At 45.7% G+C, this 17,423-nt stretch overlaps 1 protein-coding gene and 1 non-coding gene across 6 annotated transcripts in view; both read right to left on the bottom strand.

The window, feature by feature from the left end:
• Positions 1-1,046: 1,046 nt before the first annotated feature.
• Positions 1,047-17,423, bottom strand: part of hmgxb4a (HMG box domain containing 4a) — a 58,940-nt gene continuing 42,563 nt past the window's right edge. For 2 of the 5 annotated variants that reach the window (XM_085969478.1, XM_085969479.1), the window contains 3 exons: positions 13,995-14,191; positions 10,354-10,476; positions 1,047-6,956 (listed from right to left, as the gene is read on the bottom strand). In XM_085969478.1, the coding sequence (XP_085825604.1) occupies positions 6,912-6,956; positions 10,354-10,476; positions 13,995-14,191 (365 nt within the window). In that variant the 3' untranslated portion in view covers positions 1,047-6,911. The remainder of the gene's footprint in view (positions 6,957-10,353; positions 10,477-13,994; positions 14,192-17,423) is intronic. The other 3 variants (XR_015073928.1, XR_015073929.1, XM_085969480.1) reach the window with 3 other exon arrangements.
• Positions 13,883-13,955, bottom strand: trnar-ccu (transfer RNA arginine (anticodon CCU)). The gene has a single exon. It is a non-coding gene; the product is annotated as a tRNA-Arg (tRNA).

Genomic DNA, 17,423 nt, shown 5'->3' with positions numbered 1-17,423 from the left:
GCGGATAATGAGATGCTAATGAGCGGAATGTTGAAGGTTTTTGGGATACCGCGGGCGCAATTTTAGCCCGGCCGAAACGTAAATACGCTTAAAACCGTCTCGGAAGCGTAAGCTTTCTTTGGAGGTAACGCGCGCGTAGGTACGCCCTGTAACTTTCGAGTGCATACCCGCAATGCACACGCGATGACAGACAGATAGACAGAATGACAGAAGTACCGATTTATATATATAGATACGTACACCTTCGTTTGGATTCCCTTGCTTTGGCAATCTCTCCCTTTGTCTTCTACATGAACTACAGTCATTTTCTATTGATGGGGGTGGTTGTACATTTGCTTGTCTGTGATTTGGTCCACTTTGTTCATCCACCTGGCCCGACACTCTGCAACGCAGAGGCGGGGGCAGAAAGTCTGGCTCCAGCTCATGACTTGGTGCCTCTCGCAGCCAGCTTCTGTGGGTGCCAAGGCGTGACTCTCTCATCCACCCCCGCTATGAAGCATTAGTTTCCTCGTTTTGCCTTTGCCCCTGCTGTGCTTTAGATCATAGAGAGGAGCTGCATTCACCACCCCCGCCCTCACCAGTGCTCCCAAGGATAATGCTATCAAAATGTGTGCTCGAGTTAAAAACAAAACCCTGATGGTTCAGAGTTATCGTAGAAGGAGCGATCGGCATTGTGTGCGGAGTTAGCTTCATTCAGCCCAAGCAGCAGGAAGGGGTACTGAAACTGCTGAGTACGACAAGGTTCCCAATCCTGAACCCCATCCAACTACCCCTGCTAGTGGTGCACATGTATGAACATCAGGCGAGGGCAGAATCAGGCTTGGTTTTGCTACTCACCCATGTTAGAATAGCCCTCTCTGTGCGTAATTAGTGCCTGATACACATTAATCTCAGTGTGTGATCATTGCCTGATATCCATTAATCTGTGTGATGGGTTATTCCCTGTGCATAGAATTAATGGGTATTATTCAGTGCAAAAACTGTTATCCCCATGCCACCACTGCTGATGAGAGCAATAATGCACACAATGGAATAATAAGACTGACTCAAGTACAAAAACTCATCTTTTATATGATGATAGTACGTATAGTACTGCTACAATTTACAGTGTGCAACTCGAGACAGAGCAGGAAGCACTTTTTATAAAAGCTCAAAGTAAAAACAGCAAATATTCTTTACATGTTTTCTTTTTTTAAAAAGATACAATCAACAAACAAATATATAAATCTTTAAAAGGGTAACACCCAACCTAGGGCAGTACTGGAGAAGTGTCAGTGATACTAGCATCAGCCTCATGGTGCCACAGTGGGGATAGAAAGAAAACCAAAGTGACCCATTAAACATTTCAATACCACAGCCATCGTGCATGTTATAATCAGTTCAGTAACCCTCAATGATCCATGGTTATAGTGTGGTTTCCTGCCTGGGGGCAGGTGGGTGTAATGTGTACTGTAACGGGAAAGGTACAGGGAGTGGTTGAAGCAAATCGTATAGATGCATTTAAGGGGAGGCTAGATAAACATGAGGGAGAAGGGAATAGAGGGTTATGCTGATAGAGTTAGATGAAGAAAGACGGGAGGCTCGAGTGGAGCATAAACGCCGGCATGGACTGGTTGGGCCGAATGGCCTGTTTCTGTGCTGTAAATCCTATGGCCTAGTTTTATTTTAAACAGTGTTGCTTTGAGCTCATCAGGTCAGGCATGCTAGTCTATTTCTGGCTCCCAGTTTCCGCCCGTATTCCTAGGTCAGGTGCAGCAGAGAGTGAGGGGCAGGTACAGCAGAGAGTCAAGTTCCTGCTAGTCAGCTCCAACGACATGCTCCAGGTCCATCCTCTGAACACCTTCTATTGCATTAGTGTGACATTTCCAATTCCCACACCAGCCATCCTCGTGGTCTCAGTTAGTCAGAAGAGATGGGGAGACCTTTATCCCATCGGTCTGGACTGTGTGTGAATTCTGACCGCAGACATGAAAGGACATGTGCAAACAGACTTTAATAAATAGAGTGAGACTGGGAGAAATAACCTACCAATCAGGATTCTCTTTCTATTCCAAGTGGGTTGTATGCCAAGCTGTTATTGTCATTATCGACCATGACCTCCAACCTACCTTAACTTCATTAATTTGATGCACGGCCAACGTAGTGGTCATATTCTAGACCCTCAATACCTGGGACCTGCTTTGGGTTACGAGGCACACTGTACCTTGTGTTTTACACCATTTGGATTCACAACTTCCGACCCCAGTTCCTGTAGCCTGGGGACACAGCTTAGCCTTGAGCGCCGTTACACAAAGCCTCATCAACCATCAGATACGGACTGCCCATATGATGATCAGGTGCTGAATGCACGACCCACACAGGATGCAAAAACTGTACGTAGCACACTGACTGTTTAACTTAGATGGTGCAGATATGCACAGGAATGGGACTCCGCTGCACGAGATTTCTCGGATGAAGGACTCACTTGAGTTATTCTTCCTGTTTCGATTGGGACAATGCTCCCTGTATTCTGAAAAGTAAGTTAAAAATGTGATTCAAAATAATGGCATGCAAATAGTTAGGATTGGGGAGATGGCATTATTGCTAATAGCCCGCTCACGCTGCAGGGTAAATGTTTGAAACATTTCATTCGGAGTTTGAAAGAGCTACTCCATTGCAGTCGACATGAAGGGTCAGCTGTACTGCCATCTCATGCACTGTGTGCTTGTTGAGGACACACTGCACTTTAAGATGATTAAAAGGATTTGATAGGGTAGAGAGAGAGAAAAACTATTTCCTCTGGTGGGGAGGGTCCACACACTTAAAATTAGAGCCAGGCCGTTCAGGGAAATCTAGAACTCTCTCCCCAAAAAGCTATTGAGGCTGGGGGGGCGGGGGTCAATTGAAAATTTCAGAACTGACATTGCTAAGATTTTTGTTAGGCAAGGATATTAAGGGTTACGGAACCAAGACGGGTAGATGGAGTTAAGATGCAGATCAGCATCATTGAGTGGCGGAACAAGTCCGAGGGGCTGAATGGCCTCCTCCTGTTCCTATGTTCCGTCACACCAACTGACCAAAATACTCCAGCCATTGCTCAGTTAATGACAACTCAAAGTTTAGCAAGGCATGATCAAACTTGCATCCAAACTGAATTGATGCACATAAAATGTAGCTTGAGTAGCTGTAAGGAGGCCGGCCCAGTTGCTTCCCAAAGATGCGTTGTAATGCAATCAGCCCAAACCAAAGCAAGCCACTGCAATCATTATGGGCGCCGATAAAGGAGCATCCAAGTTCCACCCATGGAAGTATGGCCCTTCTTCCAAAAACCGGACAGGTTCACATTTCTGTCCAAACACCCACAACATATCTGACACCAGCTCAGTTCCGATTTCACGCATAAAAATGTTCAGCCGGTTATTGGCGAGCCAGACGGGACACTGCAGGCAGGCTCAGGTCAGAAGCTGGCTCTCACTCATCCGGAGAATTAAACTGGCTGAAAACATGAAGATCCACACAAATACCAAAGTACTCCAAATGATGTGTGCACGTTTGAATGGTATTTAACCCTTTAAAATGTGTTCTGGGAAGGCAACTTATACACCAAAACAATTCACACTGCAAATGTTTCCATTTACAGAGCTCCTTCATGGAGCCCCATGTATTCTCCATCTCCTCAATGGCACTGACTGAGGAAGTGGAAGACAGAGGTATGGTTTACAAGATGGAATAATTCAAACATTTCTCGTCAAAATAAATATGGGTTAACTGAGGACATGGTAGAATCGAGCTGGAATGATGTCGTGGTTCAGTTATCAATCTTCCAATTAACACCTGACTCTAGTGGTAGATAGCTGTCTTGAAAACTGATCTTATCTTGTGCACTTAAAAGTTGTCTGCACTGAGGTACAAAACAATTTATGGTTTCTTAAATGATGCGACACAATTGCAGAACTGTTGGGAAAATTGCAATATAGCTCTACACCCTCAAAGGTCCTCAAACATGGTATTATACGAAGAAATATGGAGAGAAACAAGGGGAATAGTGTTACTTTCCTTCCTACAGATCAGAGTACCATAACTTGCATTTTTATAGCGCCTTTAACATAGTAAAAAGTCCCAAGGCACTATACTTTTTGCCTGTAAGCAAATGAAAGAATAACAAAGCATTGCTACGTTAAAGACACAACATAGATGCAAGCTGTCAGCGAATGTTTCCAACCCGGTTCAGAACATGTCAGCCATTTGGACAACCTTCTCTTTCTACGCACCACAATATTTTTTTTGCCATTTTAACCCGTCATTCCAAGTACAGAATCATGGGATCAATGCACAACAAACTTCTCCATGGGTGGAATTTTCTCGACAGTGGGTGCATTCCATGGTGAATGGTGCTGTTTTTTTTGTGGAATAGTTGTTCACGGGCCATAGCAGCTACACAAAGACCCTCAAACATGGTATTATACGAAGAAATATGGAGAGAAACAAGGGGAATAGTGTTACTTTCCTTCCTACAGATCAGAGTACCATAACAACTTGCATTTATATAGCGCCTTTAACATAGTAAAAAGTCCCAAGGCACTTAATAAACATCAAGCATAATGTCTGCAGTTACCATCAGCATTTAACCCACTTGGACAGCCAGCCCTGCTCACGAAACCAGTTATAGAATCAGGTCATTTATAACTGCACAGTTAATTTCAATCAGTTTCTAGAAATGCTATTAATAAATGCCATTTGGTTAATGCACTAAAATATTCGCACACAGAAATCAAGAAACTAGGGCAATAATCAGGTATTACAATTAGCTTCAATTGAGGTGGGAGAAAAACAAAAATAAAACTGAAGGACGTCAAGGCCTTGGAGCGGGCGCAGAGGAGATTTACTAGGATGTTACCAGGGGTGCGGGACTTCAGTTACGTGGAGACACGAGAGAAGCTAGGATCGTTCTCCTTCGAGCAGAGAAGGTTAAGGGGAGATTTAGTAGAGGTGTTCAAAATCATGAAGGGTTTTGATAGAGTAAATAAGGAGACACTGTTTCCAGTGGCAGGAGGGTCAGTAACCAGAGGACACAGATTTAAAAAGAAAAAAAAAAGACTTGCATTTCTATAGCGCCTTTCACGACCACCAGACGCCCCAAAGTGCTTTACAGCCAATGAAGTACTTTTTGAAGTGGAGTCACTGTGGTAATGTAGGAAACGCGGCAGCCAATTTACGCACAGCAAGCGCCCACAAACAGCAATGTGATAATGACCAGATAATCTGTTTTAGTGATGTTGATTGAGGGATAAATATTGGCCCCAGGACACCGGGGAGAACTACCCTGCTCTTCTGTTGAAATAGTGGCCGCGGGATCTTTTACATCCACCTGAGAGGGCAGACGGGGCCTCGGTTTAACGTCTCATCCGAAAGACAGCACCTCCGACAATGCAGCACTTCCTCAGCACTGCACTGGAGCGTCAGCCTAGATTTTTGTGCTCAAGTCTCTGGAGTGGGACTTGAACCCCCAACCTTCTGACTCAGAGACGAGCGAGTGCTGCCCCCTGAGCCACAGCTGACACTTAAGGTAATTGGCAAAAGAACCAGAAGGGATTTTTTTTTTTTTTTTTTTTTTTTAAAGCAGTGAGTTGTGGTGATCTGGAACGCGCTGCCTGAAAGGGCGGTGGAAGCAGATTCAATAGTAACTTTCAAAAGGGAATTGGATAAATACTTGAAGGGGAAAAATTTGCAGGGCTGTGGGGAAAGAGCGGGGGAGTGGGACTTATTGGAGAGCACTTTCAAAGAGCCGGCACAGGCACGATGGGCCGAATGGCCTCCTTCTGTGCTGTATGATTCTATAACAGGTCAGGGTTCCCTCGCCTGATCATAACCCAATGACCCAGATGCCAAGTGCACAGTTGTGGGCATTGGTAAGGACTGGAATGGCTCAACTGTGATACTTTGATGGGAAATAGCCGACTTAACACTCACTGTCCAGACTCTCTCACCGAGAACTGTTAACCGAGTAACCAGTCAAGGCGTTCAGGAAACGAGCGGGTAAAAGGTTCAAAACTGAATGGAAAAAAAGAGACATGATTGCACAAGATTTTTGCACGGCCAAAACAGATTTTGAAAAATGTTAAATACCAGCTGTATACTGGACGAGAGCTGCTTGCGCATGCGCATAGAGTCAAGCTTGAAATAGGACAATGAGTCATGACTGGCTCTGAAATTTTACAAAACATTAGATTCCTCAGCAAGATGCTGTCACAGTGGGAGCTTTATACTCTTATCTACTACAGGGATAATCCACGGGAGAGCTAATTGGAGGAGTTCGTTTAAAGGCCAGTCGCAAGGAGGACTGAATGAGACCATTGGGAAACAAGCTGCATTTTCAGTGCTATATAATAATGAAATAAAACACAAAACACTGCAAATACACAACAGGTTGCTCAGCGCCCGAAAGCAAAAGACGGGTTTGGCACTTTGGGTGTGATCTTTCGTCACAACACTCCATTTTTCTTGTTTCGGCTGGCGACTGACCGGCTACATATTTCCAATGTTTTGATTTATTCCAGACTTGCAGTTTAAAAAAAAAAAATGTTGTAATATACATTTTTTTTTAACATTACAAACTTACAAAAGGACACATACCCGTGACAACAATGAGGTTTCAGCACACAAGATGCTCCAGTGAGGACGTTCAGATTTGGCGTCGGTGGTCCCTGGTGGGCGCAGGTTAATCCAACACTCCCTCCGATAAATGCACATTCTTCCCAGCGAATCATCAGTCCCAGGCTTACCTTGTCTCAACCGTTTCAAACCAGGCTTTTCACGCCATTCAACAATAATTGCAAATACTATGGGAAAGGGTATTCTGCAGCGAACAGTCTTTATGTACAATATATTATTCAGCTTTCCGCTGTTGATCCAGTCCCAAATGTCTCTCACGGTCAAAGCCCTGGCATGATATAAGCGATGTTATCCAGTGTGTGTGCCTGGGTGAATGAAGAAAATGCAATGAGAAAGCTGTAGTTAGAATGGAAGACAGCTGGTGAACTGATCTCAGCCCCTATTGGTGGTGGACACGATCCATTTCTCCTCGAGCCTCCATGGGCTAGAGATGGGTAGAGGAAAGAACAAACAGGAACAGAAGAAAAACCAGAGTGTCTATTGACGCCACTGTGTCAGCCAATGAGTTGGAGGCGGGGCGGGACTTACGGCAGGGCTCACAGCAAACAGAGTCTATTTACTCAGCAAACAGAGTCTATTTAAAGAGAGTCTCTGTGAACGACAGCAAACAGAACTCGTGGCCGAAACTGCAGCAACTTATCCCATTCATCTCCATTCTGGCCAGGAATCGCGGTGTCACTCTGTGCAGCCCAGAAAAACAGGGCTCCTGCTCTTCATCACGGTCCAGTGGTCCCTGGTGGAAGGCGCACTCGTCTGGACAGGATCAGGTTTGGCTGTGATGCCCTTCCAGAGTCAAAATAGCCTGCCAACACTCAGTGCCAGGCTCACAAATGAATAATGGCCAAGTCAGTGGAAGGCATGTAATTCCCGTCGAACTGTTGCAGCATACAAAATGGAGGGCCAGGGTTTGCGCTGACATTTGGGTTGTCCTATGAGGAGAGATTGAGTAGATTGGGCCTACACTCTCTGAAGTTTAGAAGAATGAGAGGTGATCTCATTGAAACATACAAGATTCTGAGGGAGATTGACAGGGCAGATGCTGAGGTTGTTTCCCCTGGCTGGAGAGTCTAGAACTAGGGGGCATAGTCTCAGGATAAGGGGTCGGCCATTTAAGACTGAGATGAGGAGGGATTTCTTCACTAAGAGGGTTGTGAATCTTTGGAATTCTCTGCCCCAGAGGGCTGTGGATGCTCAGTCGTTGAGTATATTCAAGGCTGAGATCGATAGATTTTTGAACTCCAAGGGAATCAACGGATATGGGGATGGGGTGGGAAAGTGGAGTTGAGGTCGAAGATCAGCCATGATCTTATTGAATGGCGGAGCAGGCTCGAGGGGCCAGATGGCCGACTCCTGCTCCTAATTCTTAATTCCAGGAACGCTTGACCTGGAAAGTACCAGTGAATAGTCCTGAATGTGCGGACGGCAGATTTATTATCTTGCTGACCAATGCATCTCATGAAATCAATAAAAATATTTCCATTACTGAAGTGGCAGTGGCATTGGTTCACTCGAGGGTTACATATTTACTTTCTAGTCCCTCTGCAATACTCTATTGTATCAACAATATCAGGAACCATCCAGGAGCTAATAAAAAATGCTTTCCGAGTTAATTACATAGAATTTACAGCACAGAAACAGGCCATTTGGTTCAACTGGGCCGTGCGGGTATATATGTTCCACACTCTAACCCTATTAGCGTATCCTTCTATTCCTTTCTCCCTGATGTGCGTATCTAGCTTCCCCTTAAATGCATCTACACTACTCGCCTCAACTACTCCCTGTGGGAGCGAGTTCCACATTCGCACCACTCTCTGGGTAAAGGAGTTTCTCCTGAATTCCTTATTGGTGTCTATCTTGTATTGGTGGCCTCTAGTTGTGGCCTCCCCCACAAGTGGAAACATCTTCTCTACGTCTAACTTATTGAACCCCTTCATAATTTTTAATGACCTCTATTCGGTCACCCCACGGCGTTCTCTTGTCTAGAGAAAAGAGCCCCAGTTATAATCTTATACTTTGTAACTGTTCTGGGGGAATACAGGAAACTTTGGTTTATCCGGAGGTTAACTGTCCGGAATGCTCGATCCGCCGGCAAAAATCAGGAGCCGTTTCGTTAGTTTTTTTTTCTTTTCGTTGCTTTTTTTCCCCACCAGTCAGGCTCTGCAAGGTCTCGCTGAAGCTGTTGCTAAGCTACAGAGACGCTTGCAAGGTACGGCCGACTGTTTAGAAGCTGTTGCTAAGCAACAGGGTTTGTTGCCAGATACGGAGCGTATGTTTCAACATTAGCGCTGGTTTGTCCGGCAGTTTTGATGGGACGGCAACAGCTCGGTCCCGTCGGTGCCGGATAGCGCACAGTTTCCTGTAGAAGGAAAAAAATGAAGCAAGAAAATTGAATGGAAAATAAAAGGGAAAAAAATGGAGTGCGAGAATAGTATACATTAGCAGCCAAGTGCAGAGTTACAAAGTGCTGGGATATGGGCTGTCACCCACGATTCCTTCAGAGTGAGTTCCTGCTCTCAACCATATTGTTTGGGAGTGTCAAGTGAAGAGAGGGGGAGAGCAGCTCCCAGAGTGGCTTTCGAATTAAAGAGAGGCAGCGGAACGGTCTTTGGCTGGGGAGGATGCACATCACATGGAGGTGACGGCGGAGCGTGGGAGAAAATCTAAAATGCTTAAAAGGGACAGTCTCAACGTCAGAAGAAATTAAAGAGCCAAAAGGAAGTAACAAGAAAAACAGGCACTCAAAGAGAAATATCACATCCAGTGTGGCCCCCCCACCACCCAAATAAAACCCAACAGAAATCCTTTACCTCAGAAATCTCCCAATCTATCCAGGACGTTTCCCACCCCAAGTCTGCCCCTGATTTCGCAGGAAGGCATCCCAACATTTGAGGGGCTTCAGTTACGTGGAGGAGCTGGGATTGTTCTCCTTGGAGCAGAGAAGGTTAATATTGCAGTTATCTAGGAGAATCTCAATTTATCCAAGCTGGCCCCAACCCCAACAAACTTTGCCCGCTCGCTGGAGCAGTGTAGTTATAGGATCTTACAGCACAGGAGGCTGCCATTCGGCCCAGCTCTTTGAAAGAGCGATCCAATTAGTCCCACTCCCCTGCTCTTTCCCCGTAGCCCTGCAAGTAGATACCCAATTCCCTTTTGAAAGTTACGATTAAATCTGCTTCCACCACCCTTTTAAGGAAGTGCGTTCCAGATCACAACAACTCCCTCTGTAAAAAAAATGTTTCCTCATGTCGTCTCTGGTTCATTTGCCAATCACCTTTAATCTGTGTCCTTTGGTTACTAACCCTTCTCCCACTGGGAACAGTTTCTCCTTGTTTGCTCTATCAAAACCCTTCATAATTTTGAACACCTCTATTAAATCTCCCCATAACCTTCCCTGCTCTAAGGAGAACAACCCCAGCTTCTCCACGTAACTGAAGTCCCTCATCCTTGGTGCCATTCTAGTAATTCACTTCTGCTATAAAGTTTGAACTTGGGACAGTCCAGTATATTAATTCCCACGCCAGACCTTACTGGATCAGGCAGCCTCCTACCTCATTACCGGCAGGAGGCTTATTTGAGCCTAGCGAGGCAGCGGCCTCAGTTTAGCCGGCTCAGATTATGACTTGCAAATTGCCAAGTCTGCGGGACGGGAGAAGCTTTTCAGTTCTGAGAGATGAAATATTGCAGGAGGAGAAAAGAGCTTACCAGAACCTCTTTCGGACAGCCATTGAGATGATCAAGCTGTGCGGTGAGGCAGGTTAAAGGTCCCAGTGCACAGATTATGGAGTCCAGCAGGACAGAGAGACTCCCGGACACTGCCACCATGCCCTGGAAAGAAGAAGGAACTGTTTCAACTCTTATCCATTTGATGAATTCAAAACAAAAAGTACGTTTGCGCAGTGTTCGATGCTGTTCCGGCCTTAACTTTAAAAACAAAAAAAACACTGGTCCCGGATTGCTCAGCAAGTTTATCCATTGAGCTGCTGAGCCCACAGGGCCAGGAGGGTTCCAGGTTCCAGCTCCACTCTGTGCTGTCGTTGGACGATCTCAACTGGGGACGGACGGCGCTGGTGGAAGCTACATTTGCCTGGAGAACCCTTGAACTAAGGGAAGGGAGAAGAAGAAAAAAAAAAAATCAGTCAAGGTGCCCGCTCCCAATTGCTATCCAGTGACCTGTGCTGGAAAGCGTGCACGGACTTCGGGCGAGGACAGGACCAGATTATGACTCTGTTGCCCTGGTCAAACAGCCCAACACCATCAAAGCTCACACATAACGGGGAATACAGTGTGGACGACAACTACAATCGTGATCGTGATTATACTAAACCATGATCAGTGTAGTGCAAACAAGATTTCAGATTTTGCTCACCCAACTTGAACAATATTTGAGCCCAGGACTCTTGTCCGCGTTGTTTTTGTAAATTTTTCTGTTTTCTTCTCTAGAATGGGATTTATTTATTTGGGGACGGGGGGGGGGGGGTGGGTGGGGGGAACCGATTGTATTTGTTGTATTGTTCCTATAGCTTGTTGAGGAGAAAGCCCTTTTGACTTGTGGAAACCAGTGTTTTGAGGGAAAAAAATAGCTTTTCAAAGAAACAGAATGTAGTCGTTGGCTGAGCTGTGGTTGACGGCCTTTTGCGAATCCGTTCTGTTAAAATTCATTATGTGACAGGACAAATTTGAGTATTTCCGAGGATAAATACTTGAAGGGGAGAAAATTTGCAGGGCTATGGGGAAAGAGCAGAGTGGGATTAATTGGAGAGCTCTATCAAAGAGCCGGTACAGGCACGATGGGCCGAATGGCCTCCTTCTGTGTTGTATCATTCTATGATTCTATAACCCACTTTCAAGTTATAAGGAAAAAAAAAAGTTTTCTTTTTAAATATCTACCAGATACAGATCCTTCGACGCTGCTCCAACAAAGGGCCTCAGCCCAACCTCAGAGAAACACCCCGACTGCACCGGTATGACGTTCCTTCCATTTCCACACCAGCTGTCTCTGAATGATAGTGCTAATTAGAGACAGTTTGGGACATTAACTCCTACCCACTAGGATCCTTACGGCTAACAGACAGAAGAGACTTTTGTTCCATCAATCTGGACTGCATTTGTCCCAAAGCGGAGAGGCCAGTGTCTAACCCACTGCAACACCCAATTCCCTAGTTTATCATTAAAAAAACCACATTGGCTATTCTAGGAGAAGGGCCAAAGCCCACAATGCAGGGCACCATCAACGAGAGAAGCTTCGGTGAATCACAAGGCATTGTTAGGTGACAGCAAACTTTGTTTTTAAAGTTCAACAATTTCAGATCATAACCTCTGCCCCCATTTTTTCCCCCGCCCAGACGGCAGCAGTTGTTGATGATTCTGATATTCCCATTTACACCTCCTCTAGACCCATCTTTTGTTTCTTTACTTGTCCCATTACCACCCCCTTTTGGCTTGCACTGTCATCCTTTATGTCATTTAATCTCTCCTGCCGTCCACCCCATCACAGACCTTCCCTTTTGCTCTTTCCTCCCCTCCCCCCTCTCCCAGCCCCTACACTTGCTTAAAAACCTGTTACATCTCTAACTTTTTCCAGTTCTGACAAAAGGTCATCGACCTGAAACGTTAACTCTGTTTCTCTCTCCACAGATGCTGCCTGACCTGCGGAGTATTTCCAGCATTTTCTGTTTTTATTTCAGATTCCCAGCATCTGCAGTATTTTGCCTTTTGTATTAGCTTTTAAAAGCATGTAGTTTATAGAATTACATCGAGTTTCACAGCACAGAAACAGGCCATTCGGCCCAACTGGTCCACGCTGGTGTTTATAATCCACACGAACCTACTCCGGCCCCTCTCCACCTAAACCCATCAGCATATCCTCCTATTCCTTTCTCTCTCTCATCTGTTTATCTAGCTTCCACTTAAATGCATCAAGGAGTGAAGAGTGAAGTCTGAGGAAAGAAGAAAGACTGGCATTTCTATAGCACCTGTCACGACCACTGGATGTCCCCTTTCAGCCCATGAAGTACTTCTTGAAGTGCAGTCACTGTTGTAATGTGGGAAACGTAGCAGCCAATTTGCACACAGCAATGTGATAATGACCAGATAACCTGTTTTAGTGCTGTTGCTGGCGAGATAACTATTGCCCAGGACACTGGGGAGAACTCCCCTGCTCGTCTTCAAAATAGCGGCCACGGGATCTTTTACGTCCACCTGAGAGAGCAGACGGGGCCTCGGTTTAACATCTCATCTGAAAGACAGCACTCCCTCAGCACCGCACTGGAGTGTCAGCCTGGATTTTTGTGCTCAAGTCTCTGGAGTGGGACTTGAACCCACAACCTTCTGACTCAGAGGCGAGGGTGCTGCCCACTGAGCCACTGGCTGAACATAGTTTCTTCCAATCGGAAAGAATTTATATCACTGTATTTTAGCTAGAGAAGGAAAGAGGGTGTGCAGTGAGTTTTAAAGAAGCTTTAAATAAGGCTGCTCAAACAAAAAGTTAGCCACTGCACGACAATATTAAAATCTTTCTCTTTAACATTTGATATTTTATACAAATACTCGAAGAAATTGCAGGGCTGTAGTGTGGAAAATCCCTCTATCTTCATGTAGGAAACTCAGATTTATTCAGCGGTTAATCATTCTCCCACGTTTATTAGATTTTACAGGACTGTTCTACATGGAGTTTGATCCATAGAAACTAGGAGCAGGAGTAGGCCATTCGGCCCCTCGAGCCTGCTCCGCCATTCAATGAGGTCATGGCTGATCATCCAAATTCAGTACCCTGTCCCTGCCTTCTCCCCTGTTCCTGGGACTAGGGACAGGGTCACTGGCAAGGCTTGGAAGCTAAGCAGAGCCAGGCCTGGTTAGTACCTGGAGGGGTGACCATCAGGGAAGACCAGGTGCAGAAGGTCACGGAAGGAGCCCCGGGGAGGGGCGGTTGGTGAGAAGGTCACGGAAGGAGCCCCGGGGAGGGGCGGCTGGTGAGCAGGCCCGGGCGTTGGGCTGAAGATTGTCGGACAGGAGGAATGATGGAAATGGAATGGCGGCGCGCATAGACGCAGCGGCTTTGCTTCTCCCAGGACGGTGCTATTTACGTTTAATGTTAATGTTATTTGTACTGGACTCATGGGAGCTTGCAAGATCACATTTCGTTGTTCATGTACTTGTGCATTGTACAATGACAATAAAGTTGAATTATTATTATTATATCCCTTGATCCCGTTAGCCTCAAGAAAATTGACATCACCCCAGACGGGACTGGAACCCACAATCCCTGGCTTAGGAGGCCAGTGCCTTATCCATTAGGCCACTGGGGCTGGACCTCTCCTTCTCGCCCACTTCCCACCACATCTCACCTCGGTTTCCTGCAAGCGGTGACCGATGAGACTCAAGGATTCACCCAGGAGCTGCAAGTGTGCTGCGACATCGATTGGATCGGCTTCTGGCATTTTAACCGGGGAGCAGGAGTGACTGCTTCCCCCTAATCCCACCGGATGGGATGATTTCTTGTGAGGTGTTGCCATGCTGGACAGAGACGAAGAGCTCTGCCTGCCTGAAATACGGAGAGAATGAGAAGTTGAGGAAAATCGACCCTGTTCCACCATTCAATTAGATCCCGGCTGATCTGTAGCTCAACTTCATTCACCCGCCTTGGTTCCATAACCCTTACCTAACAAAAATCTATCAATCTCAGTATTCAACCTGTCAATTAACCCCCAGCATCCACAGCCTTTGGGGAGAGCGAGTTCCAGATTTCCACTACCCTTTGTGTGAAAAGTGTTTCCCGATTTCACTCCAAAATGGCCCAGCTCTAATTTTAAAATGATGTGGAGATGCCAGTGTTCACAGAATCACAGAAACCCCACAGTGCAGATAGAGGTTGGACTGGGGTGGACAAATGTGAGAAGTCACACAACACCAGGTTATAGTCCAACAGCTTTATTTGAAATCACAAGCTTTTGGAGCGCTGCTCCTTCGTCAGGTGAAGTGAAGAGATGCATACAGACACAGCATATATAGTCAGGCAGAGCTCTTCGTCTCTGTCCGGCATGGCAACACCTCACAAGAAATCATCTCATCCAGTGGGATTAGGGGGAAGCAGTCACTCCTGCTCCCCGGTTAAAATGCCAGAAGCCGATCCAATCGAAGTTCTCTGACTATATATGCTGTGTCTGTATGCATCTCTTCACTTCACCTGACGAAGGAGCAGCACTCCGAAAGCTTGTGATTTCAAATAAAGCTGTTGGACTATAACCTGGTGTTGTGTAATTTTAAAATGATGCCCCCTTGTTCTGCATTTCCCCCACCAGTAGGAAAAACCTTCTCTGTATCTACCCCATTGAATCCCTTTATCAGTTTAAACACCTCAATCAGATCACCACTAAACCTTCTAAACTCCAGGGAATACAAGTCACATTTATGCAACCTGTCCTCATAATTAAGCCCCGGTGTCATTCTGGTGAATCTGCACTGTTCCCCTTCCAAGGCAAATTTATCTTTCCTGAGGTTCAGTTTCCAAAAATGAATGCAGTTCTCCAGATGGGGTCTGACCAAGGCTCTGTACAACCGAAGCATCACTTCCTCACTTTTGAATTCCAACCACTTTGAGATAAAGGCCAATATTCTATTGGCATCTTTGATGACCTTTTGTGCCTGTGCACTAGCTTTTCGTGATGTGTGTACCTGGGCACCCAAATCCCTTTGTTCCTCCACAGCTCCTGGTCTCTCACCATTAGGAAAACATTGCGATTTATCTTTCACTGACCCAAAGTGGATGACCTCACCCTTCCCCACATTCATACTCCATTTGCCATAGTTTTGCTTGGCAATTTCAAAATCATGAGGGGACTGGACAGAGTAGATAGGGAGAAACTATTGGCGGAAGGGTTGAGAACCAGAGGACACAGATTTAAGGTGATTGGCAGAAGAACCAAAGGCGACGTGAGGAAAAACTTTTTTACGCAGCGAGTGGGTAGGATCTGGAATTCACTGCCTGAAAGGGTGGTGGAGGCAGATTCAATCGTGGCTTTCAAAAGGGAATTGGATAAGTACCTGAAGGAAAAAATGTGCAGGGCTACGGGGAAAGGGCAGGGGAGTGGGACTAGCTGAAGTGCTCTTGCAGTGAGCCGGCACGGGCTTGACGGGCCGAATGGCCTCCTTCTGTGCTGTAACCGTTCTATGATTCTATGTCCCTCTGTAACGTCCTCCTCCCATCCAAACAACGTACTGTGCCTCCTAATTTAGTGTTATCTGCAAACTTGGATATGGAACTCCATTTCTTCATCCAAGTCATGAATGAATATATATAGTGAAAATCTGATATGAGATCAGGCTGCTTACTTATATAATGTGTCATACTGGAAAACATGAAACAAGGAAGAATTTGAAAATAAATGAAGTTCAATCTACAACATATGGAAAGAAAGACTTGCATTTATATAGCGCCTTTCGCGACCTTATGCTTCACGTCACAGCGCTTTACAGCCAATGAAATACTTTTGAAGTGTTGTAATATAGGAAATGCAGCAGCCAATTTGCACACAGCAAGATCCCACAAACAGCAATGTGATAATGGCCAGATCATCTGTTTTAATGATGTTGACTGAGGGATAAATAATGGCCAGGACACCTCCCCTGCTCTTCTTCGACATAGTGGCCATGGGATCTTTTATGTCCGCCTGAGAGAGCAGACAGGGCCTCAGTTTAACGTCTCATCCGAAAGACGGCACCTCCGACAGTGCAGCACGCCCTCGGTAGTGTCAGCCTGGATTATGTGCTCGAGTCTCTGGAGTGGGACTTGAACCCACAACCTTCTGACTCAGAGACATGAGTGCTACCCACTGAGCCACAGCTGACTCCAAATATAATTTAAAATGCAATTATCTTTTAATTGGTGAAGCACGTGGCCTTAGTTCCAGCACCATACATCCTATGATTTTGCTTCTACCTATCAACAATCTTTAAAGTACCTCCTATATATCATTATTGAGAGGGGGAGGAGGCACTACAAGTTGAAACACCAGCAAATTGTGGGAGGACAGTTGGATTTTCACCCTCTCTCAGGCCTCAATATCACTCGCATGGTGGGTGATATTGAGGTTTTGGAAAGGGTGGAGAGGAGGGCCGCTAGACTAATTCCCAGCTTAAAGCATCTTCGTTACCAAAATAGGCTAAAAGAGCCGAGACTCTACACGATACAGAAGCGTAGACTTGGGGTGATTTGATCGAGGTTCATTAGATGATGAAGGGAATAGATTGTGTAGGCAGTTTGTTTGAACTAACTAGGTTAGGGAGTCACAATCTCAAGTTATATAAGGCCAGATCTAGGTTAGATGTCAGGAGGTGGCTCTTTTCCCAGAGAATAGTGGTCCTCTGGAACAGGCTGTTGGCTTGTGCGGCGATGCTGATTCGCTGAATCCCTTCAAGCGAGAGCTGGACCTGTTTCTGGCTAGGGCGGAGATCACCTAATATAAAAAGGCAGGTACTGCATAGAATGATCAGAGCCAGAGTGAGCTGCTGGACCAGTGTTGACAGCCTAAAGGGGTCGGAGGAGAATTTTTCCAAATTATTTCACCCTAATTGGTTTAGGGTTTATCTGTTTTATTGCCTCTCCCAGGTCACAGTCTAAAGATAAGGGGTAAGCCATTTAGGACTGAGATGAGGAGGAATTTCTTCACCCAGAGAGTGGTGAACCTGTGGAATTCTCTACCACAGAAGGCAGTTGAGGCCAAGTCAAGAAGGAGTTAGATATAATTCTTAAGGCTAAGGGGATCAAGGGATATGGG

This window comes from Somniosus microcephalus, chromosome 28 (assembly GCF_052327205.1).
Source record: "Somniosus microcephalus isolate GS21.2 chromosome 28, FLI_Smic_1.0, whole genome shotgun sequence".
NCBI classification, from domain to species: Eukaryota; Metazoa; Chordata; class Chondrichthyes; order Squaliformes; family Somniosidae; genus Somniosus; species Somniosus microcephalus.
The sequence above is the reverse complement of the archived record's forward strand: the minus strand, read 5'-3'. Positions and strand labels throughout refer to the sequence as shown.